The sequence below is a fragment of the Salvia hispanica genome, unplaced genomic scaffold (genome assembly GCF_023119035.1).
Source record: "Salvia hispanica cultivar TCC Black 2014 unplaced genomic scaffold, UniMelb_Shisp_WGS_1.0 HiC_scaffold_331, whole genome shotgun sequence".
Classification (NCBI taxonomy): Eukaryota; Viridiplantae; Streptophyta; class Magnoliopsida; order Lamiales; family Lamiaceae; genus Salvia; species Salvia hispanica.
The window spans coordinates 1-20410 of NW_025952060.1; the positions used below are offsets into that span (position 1 = coordinate 1).

At 38.9% G+C, this 20410-nt stretch overlaps 2 protein-coding genes and 3 pseudogenes across 2 annotated transcripts; 2 read left to right on the top strand and 3 right to left on the bottom strand.

Annotated features, from left to right (window-relative positions):
• The first annotated feature begins 1580 nt into the window (after positions 1–1580).
• Positions 1581–4347, top strand: LOC125198951 (eukaryotic initiation factor 4A-2-like). Its single transcript, XM_048097163.1, has 5 exons — positions 1581–1737; positions 2581–2650; positions 2768–2877; positions 3061–3491; positions 3680–4347. Exons 2-5 carry the CDS (start codon positions 2583–2585, stop codon positions 4313–4315), a joined length of 1245 nt encoding a protein of 414 aa, XP_047953120.1. The 5' UTR covers positions 1581–1737; positions 2581–2582; the 3' UTR covers positions 4316–4347.
• A 1795-nt stretch (positions 4348–6142) lies between these two features.
• Positions 6143–7600, bottom strand: LOC125198947 (annotated as a pseudogene).
• Positions 7601–8801: 1201 nt separating this feature from the next.
• On the bottom strand, positions 8802–11979 carry LOC125198948 (protein CLP1 homolog). The gene is made up of 10 exons (XM_048097162.1): positions 11581–11979; positions 11200–11268; positions 11027–11119; positions 10287–10528; positions 10009–10147; positions 9853–9909; positions 9576–9710; positions 9231–9466; positions 8976–9020; positions 8802–8890 (listed from the first exon to the last, which is right to left on the bottom strand). Exons 1-10 carry the CDS (start codon positions 11794–11796, stop codon positions 8836–8838), a joined length of 1287 nt encoding a protein of 428 aa, XP_047953119.1. The 5' UTR covers positions 11797–11979; the 3' UTR covers positions 8802–8835.
• A 3933-nt stretch (positions 11980–15912) lies between these two features.
• Positions 15913–17529, top strand: LOC125198949 (annotated as a pseudogene).
• Positions 17530–17539: 10 nt separating this feature from the next.
• On the bottom strand, positions 17540–20187 carry LOC125198950 (annotated as a pseudogene).
• Between the last annotated feature and the right edge of the window lie 223 nt (positions 20188–20410).

The following is a 20410-nucleotide window of genomic DNA, read 5'->3' on the forward strand; positions in this document are numbered from 1 at the left end:
GTTTAATTATTTTTATTCCAATAATTTGTTGGTTTTAATTTGCTTAAAAGAGCAAATCTAACGGAGTTTTGAAGTTTCTTAAATTTTTATTGATAGCACCGTCCTGCAGTAGTAAAACCAAAAATGGTGAATGTCAGGTTCTCCTTTGCTTTTACAAATTAGTCTAGGTGTTAGAATTTGTGATAAAAATAACATTATATCGCATTGTGGGAAAAAAAGAAAATGAATGTTCACATATTGTCCTTCAAAGTTTTGATTATGTTTATTCACGAATTTAACTGAAGTTTGTGTATTAGGTAGCAATAACACTTTCTCATGCGTATCAAAATATATATACCTGAATTATAAATTTATTATGATGATATGATTGCCAATCGTGATGATTAAGATATACTACAATGAGAAGAATATCGAAATTATGATACCGGTGTACACTATGTATGAGTAATGTTTAATTACGTGAAATAGATGATCTCAAATTACATTGAAAAAAATATTTCATTTTTGATTTAATAGATAAGATCATATGAGTCACATTAATTCCATTTGTTAAGATTAATTTATTGTGGATTTGTCTAATACAGTAAGATTGATTGACTTGAGATTAATTTTATCATGGGGAAAATGCCAAGACGTATAAGGCAGAAATAATGGTTAATTTAAGTGGTATTGTCTTGAGATTGAGTATCGTACATTGGTACTGTTTCTACCTAATTGAGCTATATATATAAGACTTAATCTAATCTAATTTAATACATTAAGCCGAAACACTAGAGGTGTTCAACTGCTTGAGGTTAAATTGTTGTCACGTTATTCGATATTGAATTGGTATGTGACTATCCAATATAGATTTTTCACATGAATAGATCAGGACTTAATTGAAAAAAAAAAAAACTCAACATTGTTTAATCTTCAAACTGAAACCACCGTTTTACTCCCCCTCTCAAAGAGAAGATAGAGTAAAGTAATTGAGAGAATAAAATAGAGAAGAACATTCTTTTTTTTACTTTGCTGTCTCTCCTTTTTAACTATTTAAGTATATTATTTTCCTAAAATTTGTGCTTAAAAGAAGTGTCACACTTATGACTTACCATAGGATTGAGAGAGTATTATGTAAAAAAAATAAGCGTTAGAATTATTCGTCTCTCTAACAATGATGGAGCATAACCGCCAATAAACGATGACGTTCGATATGTTAGATAAAATAGTACTAAATGAACAACGACGATATTGTAAAATTTGACTTTATCTTGGATTAAAGTAGCCATATGAGTAGAGTATGCTAGATATCGTGATACACAATGTAATCTTAGCATTTTCACAAGCCTAAATACATTGTCACAGATTAGATTTTGAGAGCAAAGCATAGCCAAACAATATATACACTCCTTAAAAAAATGAAGCAATAAAATCATATGATGTCTGAAAAAATCAATATGCAATTCTCGGCCCACTACTACGGGTCCATACTCAGGCCCAACAGATCACACCCATTGGACTAACAACGGCGTCGTATTAGGGAAGGGGCATAACCGGCAATAAATGATGGATTACATTCTCAATCCAAACCCCTAAAAATAGAGGGGCTTTGCATCGTCTAAACTCTTTTCCTCTGTCTTACACACACACCACGTTCTCTCACTCTACAACTCCGCGGCGTAGATCCGAGGAGTTTTGGCTCTTCGTTGCCGCAAAAATCAACATCTAAATCACCGACTCTCTCCTTTATTCATTCAGGTAACTTCATTGTTTCTCGCTTTGTTGTTCGTGGCTATGTATTCATCGGATTAGGTTGATGTTGAGCTGCCTCCTCGATTGTTTTGATCAGGATCGATTGCTTTGGTTTTTAACTTTTACCTTATGTTTCCCTTTATCCGAATCGCTTGTGTATTTATTTGGAAGATCTGTTTGTTTGAAGAATTTTATTTAATTTTCTGAGATTTTGTTTCTCTGACAAGCTTGTATTTGCATCTGCTCGTTTTTTCTTGCTTCTGCACCACTAATTTCCTTTTTGACCTCGGAGTGAGAACTGAACTGAAAACATGTGCTCTCTTTAAAAAATTTGCCCTTTTGAGATTCGTAGCTTTTAAAGATTTGTTTTTATAGCTTATTTTGTATGCGCACTTTTTATCCTGGCTCGATCTTGTAGTGCTACTGCATTGTTAAACCTGTAAGCTTCATTGAATTCAGTTTAATTTCGGTAAACTGGAGGAGATTTCTTCCTCTACCTATTTTTTGAGTATTTGGAATCGAGGAACATTGTAGTTAAGTGCAATCTTATGTGGACACGAGTCATCTCTTGGTGTTATCATAATTCAAAGAGTGTGATTTGTGATGCTTTATTCCTGCTTCTTTGTTAGTTTTAGAGCCAGAATAGTTTTTAGTGTCACGGTAGTTTAGGATTGATTTAGTTGTATTTACTCTAGTAGCTGGTGTTATGGGTAGAACCGTAGAAGTTTTTATTATTATTAAGTTGTGTTTTTCTAATTAAAGCGTGCACCTTGGTTTCCATTTATATTATTGTTCTCTACATTAATAGCACAATTATTATTTGCTTATTATGTTAGTCTTTTCTTGCAGTCATGGCTGGATTAGCACCCGAAGGCTCTCAATTTGATGCTCGCCAGTTTGATACAAAGATGAACGAGCTGTTAGTTTTCTGATTCACATACTTCCATTTTGTTGTCTAATACTCCACAAAGAAGTTACTAGCGCTACTATTTTTTGTTACTCCTTTCCTTTACCCACTGTAATAAATGGTTTACAGACTTGGAGCTGAAGGCGGCGAGGAATTCTTCACAAGCTATGATGAGGTCTACGACAGTTTTGATGCCATGGGCTTGCAGGAAAATCTTCTGAGAGGCATCTATGCATATGGTACTTGAACAAAATATTTCAAATAAACTTACTATATTGCTTATCAATGTGAATATATAATGTTTATGTAAGATGGAACTAAATTATCCAGATCAATCTCAAATTCTTTTTTTTTTGGAACTGAGTGATGCAATGTGGCATCATCTCCTCTTTATGGTGTTCTTACTATACAATTCTCTGAAGGTTTTGAGAAGCCGTCTGCAATTCAGCAGAGAGGTATTGTCCCCTTCTGCAAGGGACTTGATGTGATTCAACAAGCCCAATCTGGAACTGGAAAAACTGCAACGTTCTGCTCTGGGATTCTTCAGCAACTAGACTATAACATTGTTGAATGCCAGGCTCTTGTTCTGGCACCTACTCGTGAGCTTGCCCAACAAATTGAGAAGGTGATGAGAGCATTGGGTGACTACCTCGGTGTCAAAGTTCATGCTTGTGTTGGTGGTACCAGTGTGCGTGAAGATCAGCGCATTCTATCCAGTGGAGTTCATGTTGTGGTTGGTACTCCAGGACGTGTCTTTGACATGTTGAGAAGGCAGTCTCTGCGCCCTGATTACATCAAAATGTTTGTTTTGGACGAGGCTGATGAAATGCTCTCCAGAGGGTTCAAGGATCAGGTTCTCATTTTTGCCTTTTCTGACTCACCTTCTCATTTGGTTTCTGTGCTCTAATCTCGTCGCTGCTCCCATGAAATTAGTTATTGCTCACACGGTTACACAGTATTTTTCACATAGTTTCCTCTTAATTTGAAGTTTTGCTTCTTATATTACTAATTTTTTCTAACACCTGTTATTTGTTCAATCAGATCTATGATATCTTCCAGTTGCTGCCTCCCAAGATTCAAGTTGGTGTGTTCTCTGCTACTATGCCACCAGAGGCACTCGAGATCACAAGGAAATTCATGAATAAGCCAGTTCGTATCCTTGTGAAGCGTGATGAGCTTACCCTGGAGGGTATCAAGCAGTTCTACGTTAATGTGGACAAGGAAGACTGGAAGCTCGAGACCCTATGTGATCTCTACGAGACCCTAGCTATCACCCAAAGTGTCATCTTTGTCAACACGAGGCGCAAGGTCGACTGGCTGACCGACAAGATGCGCAGCCGTGACCATACCGTCTCTGCCACCCATGGTGACATGGACCAGAACACGAGAGACATCATCATGCGGGAGTTCAGATCCGGCTCTTCCCGTGTCCTCATCACCACTGACCTCCTGGCTCGTGGTATCGATGTGCAGCAGGTCTCCCTGGTCATCAACTACGACCTGCCGACCCAGCCGGAGAACTACCTCCATCGTATTGGACGTAGTGGGCGGTTTGGAAGGAAGGGTGTTGCCATAAACTTTGTGACCACCGACGACGAGCGCATGCTCTTTGACATTCAAAAGTTCTACAATGTCACTGTGGAGGAGCTCCCAGCCAACGTTGCTGACCTTCTCTAGAGAGAGAGAGAGAGGATTGAGGTGCCAGGGGTTTAAAATTTTTTCCCTTCCTTCGTAGGTTATGTTAACGTGTGAAAGAGGGAGTTTTTAAGTACCATTATTTGGAGAGGACTTCGATCTCCCAACTTTATTGCTGTCCCAAAACTACAACATTTTTGGTTTCTGTCTTTCTACTGTAATTGTCAAAAAATTTGGATGATATTTGGGTTTCTTATTTTGGTCTTTTAAGTTCATTTTTTTGGCTTCGTTTCACTTGTGTAGGTTATATATATCGCTGAATATATGGTTCCTGTGTTTTATTCTTCTTATAAAACTTGTAATCCACTCTAGAAGATGGAACTTTGTTTAATGAAATAATTTGTTAGATAATTGGTGATATATCACTGTCAGCTGGATTGGCAGCGAAATATGCTATGGCCTATGAGGGTTGAAATCTTAAAATAATTTAAATTTTGAATGGTTCTATGTCTGCCCTTTTACTTAACCATATAACAATTGTAGTACTACTACTAGTATTCTTTTATTTCTAAAAAGAAGGCTACGTTTTAATAATGGATATATACTAGAGACCATTATTTTTAAAAAACATAAAATAGAGTAGTTAATTATTTAGTCCAACCAAATCTCTTTCTCCTAAGCCGCTTGCACCTTTCCTACGTTGGGAAATTTTTAGCCTTTCCGAAAAGAATTTGGACCACAAAGAGTACAACAGGGATCCAAACCCTTATATTATATATTGTGCTGCATGGAGTTGCACACCCTATTCTTGCTTTGAATACAACAGGGGTCCAAACCCTTAAATTACTTCATGCTAGTACTAAATTATTGCACAACGTTTTACAATTGCTATGTTTGTGCTAGCTGGTCACCACAAATTGTGACTTTTGAGCGGATGAGAAACCAACTCCAGACACATGTGATCCCAAATACTAGTAGTATATTCAACATGAAGACAGTATTTCGTAAACTTTTTGACTCTTTTATTTTGGAGCATTTTATTAATTGAGGAAAAACTAATCTCCAAAACAAACATTTACATCTACTTAATTAATCTCCTACCCATACAATCGTAACTCGATTTTTAATAAATTAACTCAATGGACTAGAGTGATGGCGCAGTTGAATTTGAACCCACGTCGTACTTCCCGAAATCCAAAGCGTAATAAGCTGTGTAAATTAGACACTAATCCAAAACAAATACTACTATTAAATTTTTTTAAAAAATCAAAACACGAAATACAATTCAAAATGCCAAAATATAAAATGGGAAATCGTGTTTGACTTGCCTAACCATAATTCCTCCTTTAAAAACTACAGCTCCAGATATAAAGAAAGTCACAGATCAAACGATTCCGACATGCAAATAGAGCCTTATTACGGCGATTTCCGGTGTTACAGCACTTCATCCTCCGCGTGACTCCATACTACCAGACGCTCCGCAGAAGCTGAAGAAGGAGAAAAGGTGTTGGAGTTTTAACGATCCAGAGATGCAGAGGATCGTCAGCTATAAGACTTACACTGTTCAACCCAAACTTTTACAAGGAGCTTTCGATGGATTAAAGATCTTCTCGCATTAATAATCATTTCTCTCCTTCCCCTTTTCTTTTCATGTTTCTTTGTTTTTTGTCAAGCTGTTTTATCATCTTGTGTAATTTGGTTTTATTATTATCATACTTCCAAAGTTTCATTATTGATTTCTTTGGCATGTAGATTCAATCATCAATCATGGGATTATCACAGAATTTCGAGTTGAAGAAAAGCAATGTAACTCTATCAGTATACTATCCTAACTATAAAACTCAGTTATTTAAAAACAAAAAGCAATCTTTAGAAACAAAAGCTATGATGCAAGGTGAGGTCAGTGGTGAAGGCCTCGGCCTGAAGAAGGCCTTCGAATCTGTGAGGCGACTTCCTGACAGCACCGGGGCCATGTGGAACAAACACAGCACTGGATTTGGAGGACGCCCGATCTCCTTCATCGTGTCAAAGTACTGAGTTATAAGAACCATGTCCATCACGTCCTTGCTGAAGTCCCGGCACGTTTCAGAGAAGGCCAGCACACTGTCTCGTAGCCCATCCACAATTGCCTGGGGCTGTCGGGCAATCCCAAGCCCGGACAAGTATTTGGGCTCGGCCTCCCCTCAGCCTTCTTGATTTGCAGAATCTTCTCTGCTTCAGCCTTCTCATTAGTAGCAACCCTCATCCTAGAAGCTGTTTATTCACACACACACACGAAAAATTTAAATCGAGAGCGCGTTGCCAATACAAAGGCGTTGTCTCATTAGAGTAGCAAACTTGCCTGCATTGATCTCATTCATAGCCTTCTTGACATGACGGTCGGGCTCTATATCAACGATGAGCGTTTGGACAATCTCGAAGCCATAAGCAGACATCGCCTGAAGAATGCACGTTAAGAGTTTGAATAACGGAATGTAGGAACAGAATGGTGTGAACGAGCATCACCTTTCGAGTTCTTGCTCCACGGATTTGGCTATCTCGTTCTTCTGCTCGAAAACAGAATCCAGTATCAATCTTGGGGCACACTAGCTCTGATGACTACAAAATAAATCGGTTAGCAACACATAATCGACTTAAAAGAAGGTGCGAAAACAGAGTGGTACCATCGAAAACATAGGCTTGGATCTGAGCCTTGGTGTTGGAGAGCTTATAAAAGCATCAGCTGCGTTTTGTGCCACGGCCCGGTATTGAATGGATGCAACCACAGTAACAAACACATTGTCCTGAAACACAAAATTAAATAAAAGGTTCAACCAAACACAAAAATATGAAACAAGATGATAACACATGCATGATGCTCATACCTTGGTTTTGGTCTCGCATCGAACATCAAGCTGTTGGACGCGCAGGGATAGCTTGCCGGCTAATTTGTAGCCGAGAAACCAAGGCACGCAGTGACACCCTGGCTCGAGGACTTCGCTGTACTTGCCAAACTTCTCTTTCATGCCCACAGTAGACTGTTCTACTTGAACACAACATGACAGTGCTTGACCCATTTTTCCACACCTGACCATATATACATAGATTGTTAATTGCAATATACTACATCAAACATCAAACTTCTATAATCTTTAGACTCCTCTCCTTTTATTAGTTAACAAAGTGGATCATAGAAATTCGAATTCAGACGGTTATAGAATTATTTCAAGTAGAAAAAAAACTTGATCTAGGTTCAATAACAAACTGCAAAAGAGGTTCTTGGATTGAACACCATATGAGAGGGAAAAAACATGTGTACCTTAATTCCTATGCACAAAGTTCTTGAATTTTTTTGTTAGGGTTTCTGCGCTGATGGTTGCAAATATGAGATCTATGAAAGATTTTCCCGGAAGTTCTAATATGATTTGGATTAATGCTAAAATTGAGGGGTTTTTTTTAAATAAATAATTGCAGTATTGTACTATACTTTATAGAGAAAATATTCTCTAGAATATATATATATATATATATATATATAATATAATATTAAAAGAATATATTTATAATACAATGTATTAAATTAATAGAATATATCTTGACACATATTAATACAATTCTTTGAATATTTAACTAGAGAGTTGCATATTTATCAATTTCTAAAATAATAGGAGTACTACATACAATCAAGATTAAAATATTAAAAAAATGAGTTAGAAATAAGTAATTACAACTAACAGCCTGTCGCATTATTTTATTTTTAAACAAAAGTGCTATAGTATTATTTTTTTAAAACAGAACGTCTTCACTCATTTAAAAGTTTTGCTGTAATGTTAATTTTTAATTTTGATTTAGAAATACCAAATTCACTACTTAATTTTCAATAAACAAAGTATCAACTAATTTCTTCATTTTTATAGTAATAGATTTTATTTTTTTGCAACTTTCGTCTTAAACATAATCTATTAAATATTATTTCACCTTTCTACCCATTAAATTTACAAAATCTTACTAATAAGCTGTATATTAAATTTTAATTTGTTACTACGACATGTTATAGTTAATGCTTTAGAAGTATTCATAATTCAAATATATTTCCTTAATTCAGGCTATCCTTATTTAAGGTATATATACAAAGAATAAATTTTATAAAAAATAAAATACAGTATTATAAAATTATAACTTAAACCCTACTATGCCAATGCCATAATGTCAAAAAAATCATTTCCCATGATATATATTGTCAAGGACTCAGTGTCTCAAGGATGTTCACTCTAAATTAAATCATAATTAATTAGTACTGGTATTTTAAATTTGTAATTATCTTTATTCTAGAAAAGAGTTAATGAAGAAGAGTTTATGTCTAATAAAGTAAACATGCATATAACAAAGTAACACGTTTGAGTACAAGTCATGATAGAACTAGTTAGTATACAGACATCTGCAAGACCTCAGTTCTGCACTAACACTATGGAACTTGCATCAATTTTACAACAGAAACCCTAGAAAATCAAGTCCAATGACGATGGAAACAAGCTTGCAGCGAGCGGAACTGCACTATTCGCACCACGTTAGGTTTCCCACGATCAAATATTTACCGGGAAGGCTTCCAGCAGAGGCGCTAGGTACGTGATTTTCTTGCTGCGTTGGTCACCCGATCAAGATGAGATTATGCAAATTTCAAAGCATAGTTGCACTAAAAGAAGTGGGGTTTTCAGGTCTGTACCTTTCGAAGTTGATATCAGTGACCCAGATGAAGCCAGCAACGTTACTAACAGAGACGAAAAAAAAATCAGAAAGAGAATTTCATTCCTCATTTCCTAATCCTATAGTTGCACTAGATATGAAGCCTATAAAGTGTTTTAGTTTTCTCCCCTTGCATGAGTGCTCATAGAGATGAGTGATAAACTGAATGACGAGCCAAATTTGATGGAAGTCATAAGTAAGCATCAAGATGCTACTAATAAGGAAATTGGTGTACCTGGACATGATTTCGTCTGGTTCTTTAGCAAACGAGACAGCTAATACAAGATGATGCAAGTCTTGGTTGACACTAACAGGAGCCACTCTTAAGCGATCCGAGACTGGTTCTGCACCAACTGGCAGAGCAGAGCGTGGGGCTTGGGGTCCACCACCAATACGATAGATTAACAAATCACTGAAATTGGCTGTGTTAGAATGAGGGGAAAGATCATTCGCAGGGCCATAGAAGTACTCCTGCAGTCAGGGGAAAGGGCAACTCAGTGGAGGAACACAGGAAAAAAAGAAAGAAGCATCACTGGTATGCAGAATTAAATAGCCATGTTATTAGTTTGAAGATGCATACACGTATCCTAGAGCCCCTGGCCTTCTGACGGACTTTTGCATTTCTCGAGACAACACCGCCTGACTTCTGAAGCTTCACCACATCTACATTAGGTTTACTTTTCAAAACATCTCTAAGCATGCTCCAAAGCTTTTCCTGTAGATATGTTCAAATTCCAAAGAAAGCAAGAAGAAGCGATATCACAAGTAAGACTTTGATGTACAAGGCAAGAACCGCTTCAGACAGCCAAACAAATAACATGTCCAGGAGTCATGCTCGAACCAGCAAAAAGAGATACCTGACCCAAAACCAATACAACTGAGGCATTGAACGTATCAATTGCATGCAGCAGTAACTGCCAAGAGAATAAAATAATTAGAAAAGATCTGACATAAGCCTTTCCTTAACTCATGAAAGGCATATTTGCCATCTGAAAATTTATTAAATCAAATACCTCATAACCAACACCCTCAATCCACCCCATGGTATTAATCACCATGCCTGCAGCTCTAGATTCAACATTTCCAGTAAACTGCCTCTCCAAAACTTGAGCAAGCTCCTTCACCAATACCTTGTACAACTCTACGTTGGCACTGTTAAGCACCAAATCCAAATGAGTAAGGACTAACAATTGAGAAAAGCGAACTTCTCAAAAAGCGACGAGCGAGTACTAGGAAACTGAGAACCACCAAGCACAGAGGATAGATTCAATAAAAAAGCCAATTTTATTACCTAGGGGTTACATGGCCATGGAAGTAAACTAGAGGCATATCAAGAGGAATTCCCTCCACTGGATCAATAGGAAGCTCAATCGGAGTTGCAGCTATACATCCAGGAATTGTTATAGATCCTTGGCCTATGTCTAAATCTACAAAGGTAGGTTTCCATCCCTGTTTAGCTGCCCAGCTTAGAAGCATTCTTGACAATGTACTCTTTCCAGAATCAGTAGGTCCCACGACAATAACCCTTGGTCCCTGAAGAAACAAGACCACAAGATCAGTTCATACATGCAATAGAGCAACCTTAACTCATCTAAACAAATGCCATAAGAGCAGAAATTCATGGCATTTAATCACAAAGAACTATGTCTTTAAAGGATCACATTGAGCTGCACCTTGCACAGATTAGAGCACAATGAAGTAGGGGCAATCCCTTTATCTTATCCCCATGTAACTCATTTACTTAATTCAACTCAACAAGATATTATCCCATTATGTGGAGTCAGCTAACTTGGAGGTTTTTCATATCCTCCATGCAATGGAGTATCGGTAGATCACTCACAGTTTTACCATGGATTGATGCTCTCTCCATGGTTATGAATGTTAAATGAATATGCAAAATACAGGGCAGGTAACACTTTCTCAAAAGCAAAAATGTAAATCATCCCAGAATATATAATAACAACATAAAGAGAAACTAGATGAGTAAAGAACTCTATTTCCTGTCACACATGATCATGAACATAATGCTACCTGAGAATCATCAGAATCACTGGGTGAACCCTTAGCACGATTTCTTCTAGCATCCAGCACGGCATGCACATTGATATAGCTGATCATGGGCGTCTAATCCACACACAGAGAAACAGTTAAATACAACAGCAGTGATGGAGCTAATGTAAATAAACATGATAAAATAACAATACCTCATCAGCTGTATAATCAGTTTCAGTAATACCATCAATTTCAATTGTAGCTCCATACCAGGTAAAAACCTGATCCGTTGAACATAACTTTCAATCAGAACTCTCACTCAATAACGGAAATAAAAACAGTAATCTGAACATAATCCCTTTCAGCTACCTATCTTAAGGCAATTGGTTTTTCAAATTGGACAAAACACCAATTATTCTCACAAATTATGTTAAAAGTTGAGCATCAAAGTGCAATTGAAGAAGAAACTAGTCAAATTGAACATATAAAGGAAAGAGAGGGTTAAGAATCAATTCTAATTTCTATAATCCAACTCCTTCTCAAACGTGTTTGCGTAATAACGCAAATAAATTATCAAAATCAGAACTACATACAGCAAATTTGTGACCGGGAGGAAACGTGAGGTGAATCTCGGGCGGAATCTCCGTTCCGAATATCTCGGCGGTGCCGGTGAGCAAGCGGAGGCGAAGAGGAAAATTGGGACCGACTTCAACTCTCAACTCGCATTCTTTGTCCAGCTTCACCTGCCTCACTGTTTCCGAGCTACCTGGCGGCGCGGTCTGAGCAACGGCGGGGCCGCCGTAAGCCATTCAAAGCAGTTTCGATGTTTGGGTTAATGATAAAGATAACAAATTAATCAATTACAGTAATTACTTCATGATCTTTGAAAATCTTAAGGCTATATATATTTATATGCAGGGCAGAAGGAGAACCGCCGGCGTAGGGTGGCGGCAGCGACAGTAGGGATGCCTCAATCACTTTCGAAAAGGAAAATGTAATTAAAATAGTTCTCCTACATTATTAATGGAAAATATAATTATTAAAATAAATTATCAAAAAAAAATGACTAATTTACGATACAATTTACCAGGAATACGTTCCAAATATGAATAAATATTTCATCTAAAAAATACTTGTGTTTTATGATTTCAATAAAAATTATAGACGGAACATGTATAATAGAATTGATTTTTTTTTACTAAATGTAAGTACTTTATGAAGTTGTATCGTGCTAGTTTATTTTTTCAATTATATTGTGTTTTAAATGTATCTTCTATGTAATCCAAGTCAGCTAAACTCTATTTTCACTGAAGTTGCTTGTATTCATGGACTTAAGAACCAAATATACGAATGGTGTCAATTCGATAAATATTGGAAATTGAATCAATAAAATAAATAAGAATAAAAAAACTTTGGGGTTTATTTTTTCGTTCCATAAAAAGAATACACCATTTTGTTAATTTGGTCTGTCATAAAAAAATCTTTATGAAGTGTGCTCTATTAGGCCATCCACAATGGGCGGACGACAATGTGGCGTCGCGAGACGATGGTTTCTCCATCATCCACGGACGAAGCGCGTCTTCCGCCCTACGTCCGTCGCATCGTCTACCACGTGGAGACGCGGACGATGCAACGCATTTTTTCGATTTTTTTATAATTTTATTTAATTTTCACACACTATATATGCATCTCATTTTTCACTTCATTTTCACTCCTTTCACATTCCATTTCCATTCCTTTCACACTCCATTTTCAACATTTCAAACAAAATGAATCCGATTACCCAAATCGGATAGTCCGATGCTCGGTGGTGGTGCACGGTGGCGGGTCACGAACGGTGAATACGACCCTTCGACACCAACACCCGGTACAATCCCGATTTCAGCACGGACTCGTACGAGCTCGGACATGGAGCCTTCTCCAACCCGCACACCCCGTCTCGCGCCCGCTCCTCCCGCCAAGAAGAAGCGGACCTAGGTAAGAGCCCGAAGTTGCCGCTTCGACGGTGAATGAAGAGTTCGCCCGGGAAGGACGAACTACCAAGCGTAAGAATCCATTGTCTTGACGAGACGTTGGATTGATATTTTAGAGGATCCGGCGTTCGCCAACAACCGGAAGGTTCGCGTATTGGGAACGCATCGCCGAAAAATATAACGAGGCCAAACCGCCGACCGCCTACAAGCACTAGAGGAGCGCTCCAAGACCGGAATCAAATAAAGAAGTAGGTCAATTGGTTCTTGGCGGAGTACGAAGTGCGAGAGGGAGCGAGGAAGCGGCGAGAGTTTGTCGGATGTGTGCGGCGTAGCGGTCGTACATGTCATTGTATGGCGATTTCAAGCACTACTAGTCCGGGCGCTCTTGAAGGAGAAACGAAGTTCGTTGGAGGTGTGCTGCCCATCGATGACGGCGAAGAAGAGGTGAAGCACACCTTCGCCGGTGATTATACGACCCGGCGCGGCGCAACTCCAATGGACCTCAACCATCCGGTGTTCGAGGATGAGAGTTTCAGACACCGATGTCCTTCGGTGTCCCCCGTCATCAAGGCGGCAGGGCAAGGGCAAGGGCAAGACGACATCCTCTACCGCCCGCTGCCGACCAGGTCCCGGCCCGAGCGTCCGAGCCCGAGCGTGACCACGGCCCGCCGGCTGCGGCATATGCCTACACGGATTCGGTGGCCTCCTCCGACTATAGGACGTTGTTGGACACGCACAAGCCCTCATGTAAGCGACCAACCCGGCTCAAATCGCGTCCCTCTAGCGGATGATCGATGGCCTCGGCCGCAAGTTGGGATTACTAGACTAGCCTATTTTTATATGTAGTGCCTTTTTTTTATTTCTAATTTTGTAACTTTTTTAAAAAAATTTAAATAAATATAGGATTTGCTTTTAATTGCGTTGCTTATTTATTTATTTAGCTTGATAACATAAATTACATACAAAAATAGAAGAAAAAACTATAGGGCGGGGCTTAGGGCGGTGCATAAGGCGGGGCTTATGGCGAGTATAGTCGCCCCTTATAGTGCCCTTATCCATTAATAATATTATAACCAAAATTTCTTTTTATCTTTCTTATTTAAAAATTAAAACTATTACAGTATTGAGATATAAATAAATTGAAATTTGATTTTTATTGGACAAATTTTGCTAAGAATTTCGTAATCAGATGTTTTAGGGCGGGCTTAGGAATCTCCAGGTAATAGCCTACAATACTTTCCAGTTTCCAGGAAGCAAGGAAATAGGTGGATATATAAACCAATTCATTATAAAGAAATCAATTTTAGAAGACCAATTCAAATTGAGTTTTTATACTTCTAAGAAAAGCCTCCTCATTCATTCCTACTTTTGAGGTTTATTTTCTTGTTCTAGAGATTCGAATTTGGCTGTTGATTACGATTTTTCTGGGATTGAATCCCTGCACTCTCTTTCTCGAGAGTATAAAGATCCGATTTTGATTGAAACCCTGTCGCGATTTCATGGCGATTGTGTTTGGATTGTGAAGGGCGTCGATCGTTTCTCCGATTCTTGCTGTGAATGTTGATGAATCTTGATTTCAGCTTAGAAGACTGGCTTGTGAACATAGATTTTGTTCTCAGGCCTTTGATTCTGCCTGTTGGGAATAAATCGTTTTACTTCTCTATTCCAAGAGATAGATGGGATAAGGAGTTTTATAAATTAAAGGGTGGAAAAAAAAATTGTTGTTAGTCTTTTCTTCCTGATTTTGGTTGAAAATTGGGCGAAAAGACTGGATCTTTTGGGTTTTTAATTGTTCAGATTAGGTTTTGAAGATGATGAATTCTTCACAGGGTTCTACCCTTTCATCGAATGTGACTGGATTTACTGGGGCAGCTTCCTCTCATAGAGAGTCCAAGTACATAGATACAGTTCCTGTGTATGTAAAGGAGCTCATTGCTGGTGGTGCAGCTGGTGGAATTGCTAAGACGGCCGCTTGCCCGTTGGAGCGAACTAAAATACTCCTGCAGGTGGTGAATTGTTTTTTGATGTTGAATTAGTTGATTGAATGCCTGTTTGTGCTTATTGAATTCTGATCTCATGACTTAGCAAGAGTGGATTTTGATGTGATCTCATGATTTAGCAAGAGTGGATTTTGATGTCATAACCTTGTATTTGCTCTGTTGGTGAGATCGAGTTTCGTGTGAGATGTTTATGCCATTCATAGGGAGATCAAGATTGAATGATCATAACATAAAAAGTTGTTGGTGCAACATTGCCTTGTGATGTTATGATCTTATATTTGTGTTGTTGGATTTGGTTAATTGTTCCGGTATTTGGTTGAGATCAAATACCGGTATTCCGGTATTTGATTGCATTAGGTAATTTACCATTATGGGAAGGACCAAAGGGTTGAATGATCATGACTATGTAAAGTTGTTGATGCAACGTTTCCTAATCATGCGAGTTTTAAATGTTGTAATCCCAAATTACTTAGTGAATTGGACTTTTTATTTGGCTGGGAGCAAGTTTCATATGATTGCATAATTTGCATTATAAAGAAATCCAAAATTTCAGAGGATTAAATTGTTAGCACCTACTCCGTACTTGTCAACATCGAGCATGTATGTCAGTTAATCCTAGTACTATACAAGGTTTCTTATATGTAGATAAAAGTATTTGAAATCGTGTTTGAGTAGTGGTTTGGATGCCATGAGTTGCATGCCACCATCTCCTTGACTGACTCCTGCATACATCTCTTATTTTTGAAACCTAAACCAGTAGATATTCCTGTAGCCACTTAAGCTAACTATTTGATTGTTCTCCACATAGAGTTGAAGAAACCCTATAATTTTCACCTTCACATAAGAAAATGAATTTGTTGCTTGAATTTGACATGTTTCTAATTCTGTTCGTTGATGCTCTTGTAGACTAGAACTCAAGGTTTTCATTCTCTTGGGATTTACCCACTTGAAGAAGCTACTGAAGCATGAAGGCGTGGCAGGATTTTACAAGTAAGTGTCAAACCATTGATTTTCGAGTCGTGATCTGTTTAATTGTTTATCATCATCAGACTCCATTTGGCTCATTATTTTTGTTCCTTCCTATTTTCTCGTGATACAGAGGAAATGGAGCAAGTGTACTTAGGATTGTACCCTATGCAGCATTACATTTCATGGCCTATGAGCAGTATCGTTCACAAATCTTGGATAACTACTCGGCTTTGGGAACAGGGCCCGTTGTGGATCTCTTAGCTGGCTCAGCCGCTGGTGGACTGCAGTTTTATGCACTTATCCACTAGATTTGGCTCGCACCAAACTCGCCTACCAGGTAAGCATTTGAATTTCTCTTTTTTTGAAGTTAAATTGAGAAATTCAGAGTCAACAAAATTTTATGAGTTTATGTGTCTGAAATAATAACCGGTCAAGTTATAGTACCATGAAATTTGTTCTTTCAATCGAATGTTTAAATGCCAAAAATTGATTGTCTTGATTTAAATACATAAAGGTCTCTGCCTGTGTGATTGAATTTTCATTTGTTATTCCTCTTTTAAGGTTGTAGACACAAGAGGAGATCTGAAGCACGGGACGAGGCAGTTTCATTCCAATCCTGCTTACACTGGAATTGGAAACGTATTCAAGATGGTCTACACAGAAGGGGAGTCCGAGGTCTATACCGAGGCATAGGTACCGTACACATTAAATTTGATTAACTATTCCATCTTATATTAGAGCCCAATGCACTTATTTTCTACTACTTGTTTGCTACTAATAATAATCCAAATTTTGCAAAATTTTACAAACATCAAAGAATTTCTTCATGCAGGTCCGACACTTATAGGTATTCTTCCATATGCTGGCCTTAAATTTTATGTTTACGAGGAGCTAAAGAGGCTCGTCCCCGAAGAACACCAAGTCGATGCAATGCGGCTATCTTGTGGAGCCATAGCTGGTGTACTTGGACAGACGCTGACATACCCCTTAGATGTTGTCAGGAGGCAGATGCAGGTATTGCACCATCGCTTCTCTTGTTTATTTTCATCCATAGATAAAAATAATATCGACCACATTTACTAATCCCGAGTTGTTCTAGGTCGAGCATCTGCAACCTTCATCACAAGGTGGTCACGTGTATAGAGCACGTGGGAGGGGCTCGCTTCCATTGTCCGTAATCACGGTTGGAGGCAGTTGTTCGCTGGCCTAAGCATCAATTACATCAAGGTAACATATGAACATAAGACACAAATCTTAAGATCTCACTTTTCTGATCATTTATGGTTGCTATGTTATTGAACACGAGCTTCAAGTCTCGTAACTTTATCGAGACGAGCTAGTTTTCTGCTCTCTAGCTAAAAACTGCTGCTTGATCCTTTCCTGCAGGTTGTACCATCTGTTGCAATTGGTTTCACAGTTTATGACTCGATGAAGACTCGGTTGCAGATTCCTCCTCGTCAGAAATCGAGCACGTCTGCATCAGCATGATCTTGCTGCTCTACTACCTAATTTACTAGAACAGAGATCGACTTTGAAATAGAAGAGATGAAACTCTTTTGACAAATAGTTCTATGTATGTAGATGAAAATTTTCCATAAAATCCAATTTTCTATTCCAGAATACAAAATTTACTTTTGTATCGCCACAAATGGCCAAGAATTACAAGGCTTCTACACATTATACCCAACCTTCTAAAACATCACTACATTCCTTCCCTATAATCCAGCCAAATTCATAAATTTCTTGATCTCATCATACAAAACCAAAACAGCCGCAGCGCCTGTGCTCCTAAAATATTCGACATTGCGCTGCGGTAAACGAGGCGAACCTTCGACCTGCATATCGTCCTCCAGCAGTCGAACGTTGACCTGTACATCGGCCCTCCGTGCCGGACTGCATCATCCGCTCCTGACTGTGTCGAGTGGGTAAGACAGCATCCCGGCCACTGTCGCCACGGCCTGGGCAGCAGCCCAGCGCTTCCAGCGCGACGCCTGAGCTCAGACTTCAGCCATCTTCTCTTAACGGTGTCGAACCCGCTCAAAGTAGAGGCCCCGATGTAACAACCATGCCCTGTAGAGAGGCCGGGAGGCCCTTGTAGACGCCCGGACTCCGTCTTTTCTATATACAGTGCTTAGAAATTCCCGATGCCTCTGAACTGGCGCGTCTCCATTCTCCCCAAGATCGGCGGCTGGGGACGGGTGTGGGCTATGCCCAGGATAGATGATGATCAAAGGCCAGGCAGCCCGCTGCAGATCCAGCAAGGAAGTTGGCAGACGGGCCGAAAGAAGACTGCCTTCGCCTGAGTTCCCTCGCAGAATGTTCCTATAAAGATCCTAAACATACACAAAAATCAAGTCAGCAACTAAATGTTTAGACATGATACGGGATAACGCTTTCATTTTGCCACACTCAATAGTGTCAGAGCCATATTGGTATAAAATAACAAGATTTTATCAACGTTTTTCAGATCCCTTTGCTGCAATCCAACAAACAATGAGAAGCAAGTCTGTGATGGTTTACAATTAAGCTGTTCAGATATGACCCAAAAGTCATAGTAGTATTTTCCAACTCCGATGCAAGTAAAGCATTTTAGTTGGTTTTTACGGGGACTTGGGCCGAAACACGGAAGCAAGTACTCTTAAGTCTTAACTAAGAAGTAGGTATGCTTATTTTCTGATTTGCTGTTGGCCTCAAATAATCCGCTTCAAACCGACCATTTTCGATAACCAAAAGTTGTACAACAACTTCTGGCAATACTAAATCTACTGATTCATGGACTGATACAACCTGTCCCGCCTAAAACTATGGAAAGTTTGGGACCTGAAATCACATGGCCCTACGCGACTAGAAATGTTACAACAAATGAACAGAGTCTTGATGAGCTCAGTAATCATACTACAAGAAACACTTAACTCCATAAGGCCATGCTAAAAGTTCAAAACAATGAACCATCTGTTCACCTTTTCCACAGACACGTGTAAGATTAGGCCGGAAAATTGCTCTCCCCGCCCCACCACTAAACCTCCCATCCCAAGCACTGATCTTTTACACACAATGCTCAGATTTGGAACTAGAGAAAATAAAGAAGAAAAATGAAATTAATTCGTTTCCAGTGAAAAAAACACTTGGCTCGGGCCTCTTTACTATAAATACATTGAATAGCTCGTCAAGAAGACCTAAATATCACTGCATTGCCAGTCATTTCAGAAAGTATATCTTCAAGCCTGTCATCCATAATATTAAGCTTATAAAATTTGCTCATAGAAATCACCACTAACCAATTAATTAATATCTATGATCCTAAGTTCTAACCAGTTTGTTAGTTTCTTAACCTTAACAAAGAACCTCAAAGAAATACATCATACAAATCACCTCATATTTATCACATGATTCACATTGTAAGAAAGACAGGCTACATTGCAAACGAGCTCAAATTTCATTTGATGACCGAGCCCCAAACCCATCCCGCCTCGTTGTCACTACAGCCACTATTTCCTACAAATAACACCAACCAAACAGCTAAACTCTGTCGAGCACAAAATCATCACTAATCACCAACCAAAAAAACCTATTCAACACATGTCAAACAGTAAACTGGACATGAGCAATCCACAACCATGATCTCAACACCAGAACCACAGTATCCCCTTCATCAATAATCCACATCCTTGGTTCCACAAACACAAACCAAACAAAATAGTAGTACTAAGTAAGTAGTTAAAATCTTCAGGTGAATTTGTTCAACCTTGAGAGAGAAATTGAGGGCAACAGAGGGGTAACATCTGATGACGCTGCTGCCATTCCCTCTCCACAAAGACAAAACCCTTCCTCTTTCACCTACGGCCAATGCAATCAATCATCCCCTCTAAACCTACGGCGGGTGCCGCCGCCCAATATCGCCGCATTACTCTCCTGCGTCTGCAGCAGCAGCTTCGCCCTCTCTATTGGGGCCACAATCGTGTGCACGACGCCCCCACTTCCGCCGCCGCCGTCAGATCCCTGTGGAAACTGCTCAGACTCGTGGACGGTCTAAATTCTTCCTATCACCGCCGCCCTTCAGCTTCTCCTCCTCCGCCGCCATTACGCTCCCTCGACGAAGAAAAGATTCAATTTTTCCCACCTTTTCTCCGTGTTTCTTGATTGGATTGCTTCCGAATCAAATTTCTACGCCTGAGTCCTTCCAAATTCGTGTTTATTAAACGATTTTCTCCCACAATTTAATGATTTATGATGGCTATTTGTGTTCTATTTACTCCATGTAGTGTGTTGAGAAAGACAAACGAATCAAATTCCAATTGCTAAGAGATTCATATTCTATTGTGTAGCCGTAAATATTTGAATTCTTATTGAAGGAATACCTAAACAGCTTGAGACACCATTCATGGTAGTAATGAATAAAACAATAATTCAATGGACAAATATGGTTCTGCAAAAGGATGGTTCGGGCTATAAATGAGGCTCCGATAAAATTAATTAGCCCG

Bases quoted from the DNA above. Each gene is read 5' to 3' on its own strand.
- LOC125198951 (XM_048097163.1), top strand. From the start codon at position 2,583: ATGGCTGGATTAGCACCCGAAGGCTCTCAATTTGATGCTCGCCAGTTT. The intron at 2,878-3,060 runs GTACTTGAACAA...AATTCTCTGAAG, and splicing joins GAGAGGCATCTATGCATATG to GTTTTGAGAAGCCGTCTGCA. The intron at 3,492-3,679 runs GTTCTCATTTTT...TTGTTCAATCAG, and splicing joins CCAGAGGGTTCAAGGATCAG to ATCTATGATATCTTCCAGTT.
- LOC125198948 (XM_048097162.1), bottom strand. From the start codon at position 11,796: ATGGCTTACGGCGGCCCCGCCGTTGCTCAGACCGCGCCGCCAGGTAGC. The intron at 11,269-11,580 runs GTATGTAGTTCT...TCAACGGATCAG, and splicing joins CTCCCGGTCACAAATTTGCT to GTTTTTACCTGGTATGGAGC. The intron at 9,021-9,230 runs GTACACCAATTT...CGTCTCTGTTAG, and splicing joins CCAGACGAAATCATGTCCAG to TAACGTTGCTGGCTTCATCT.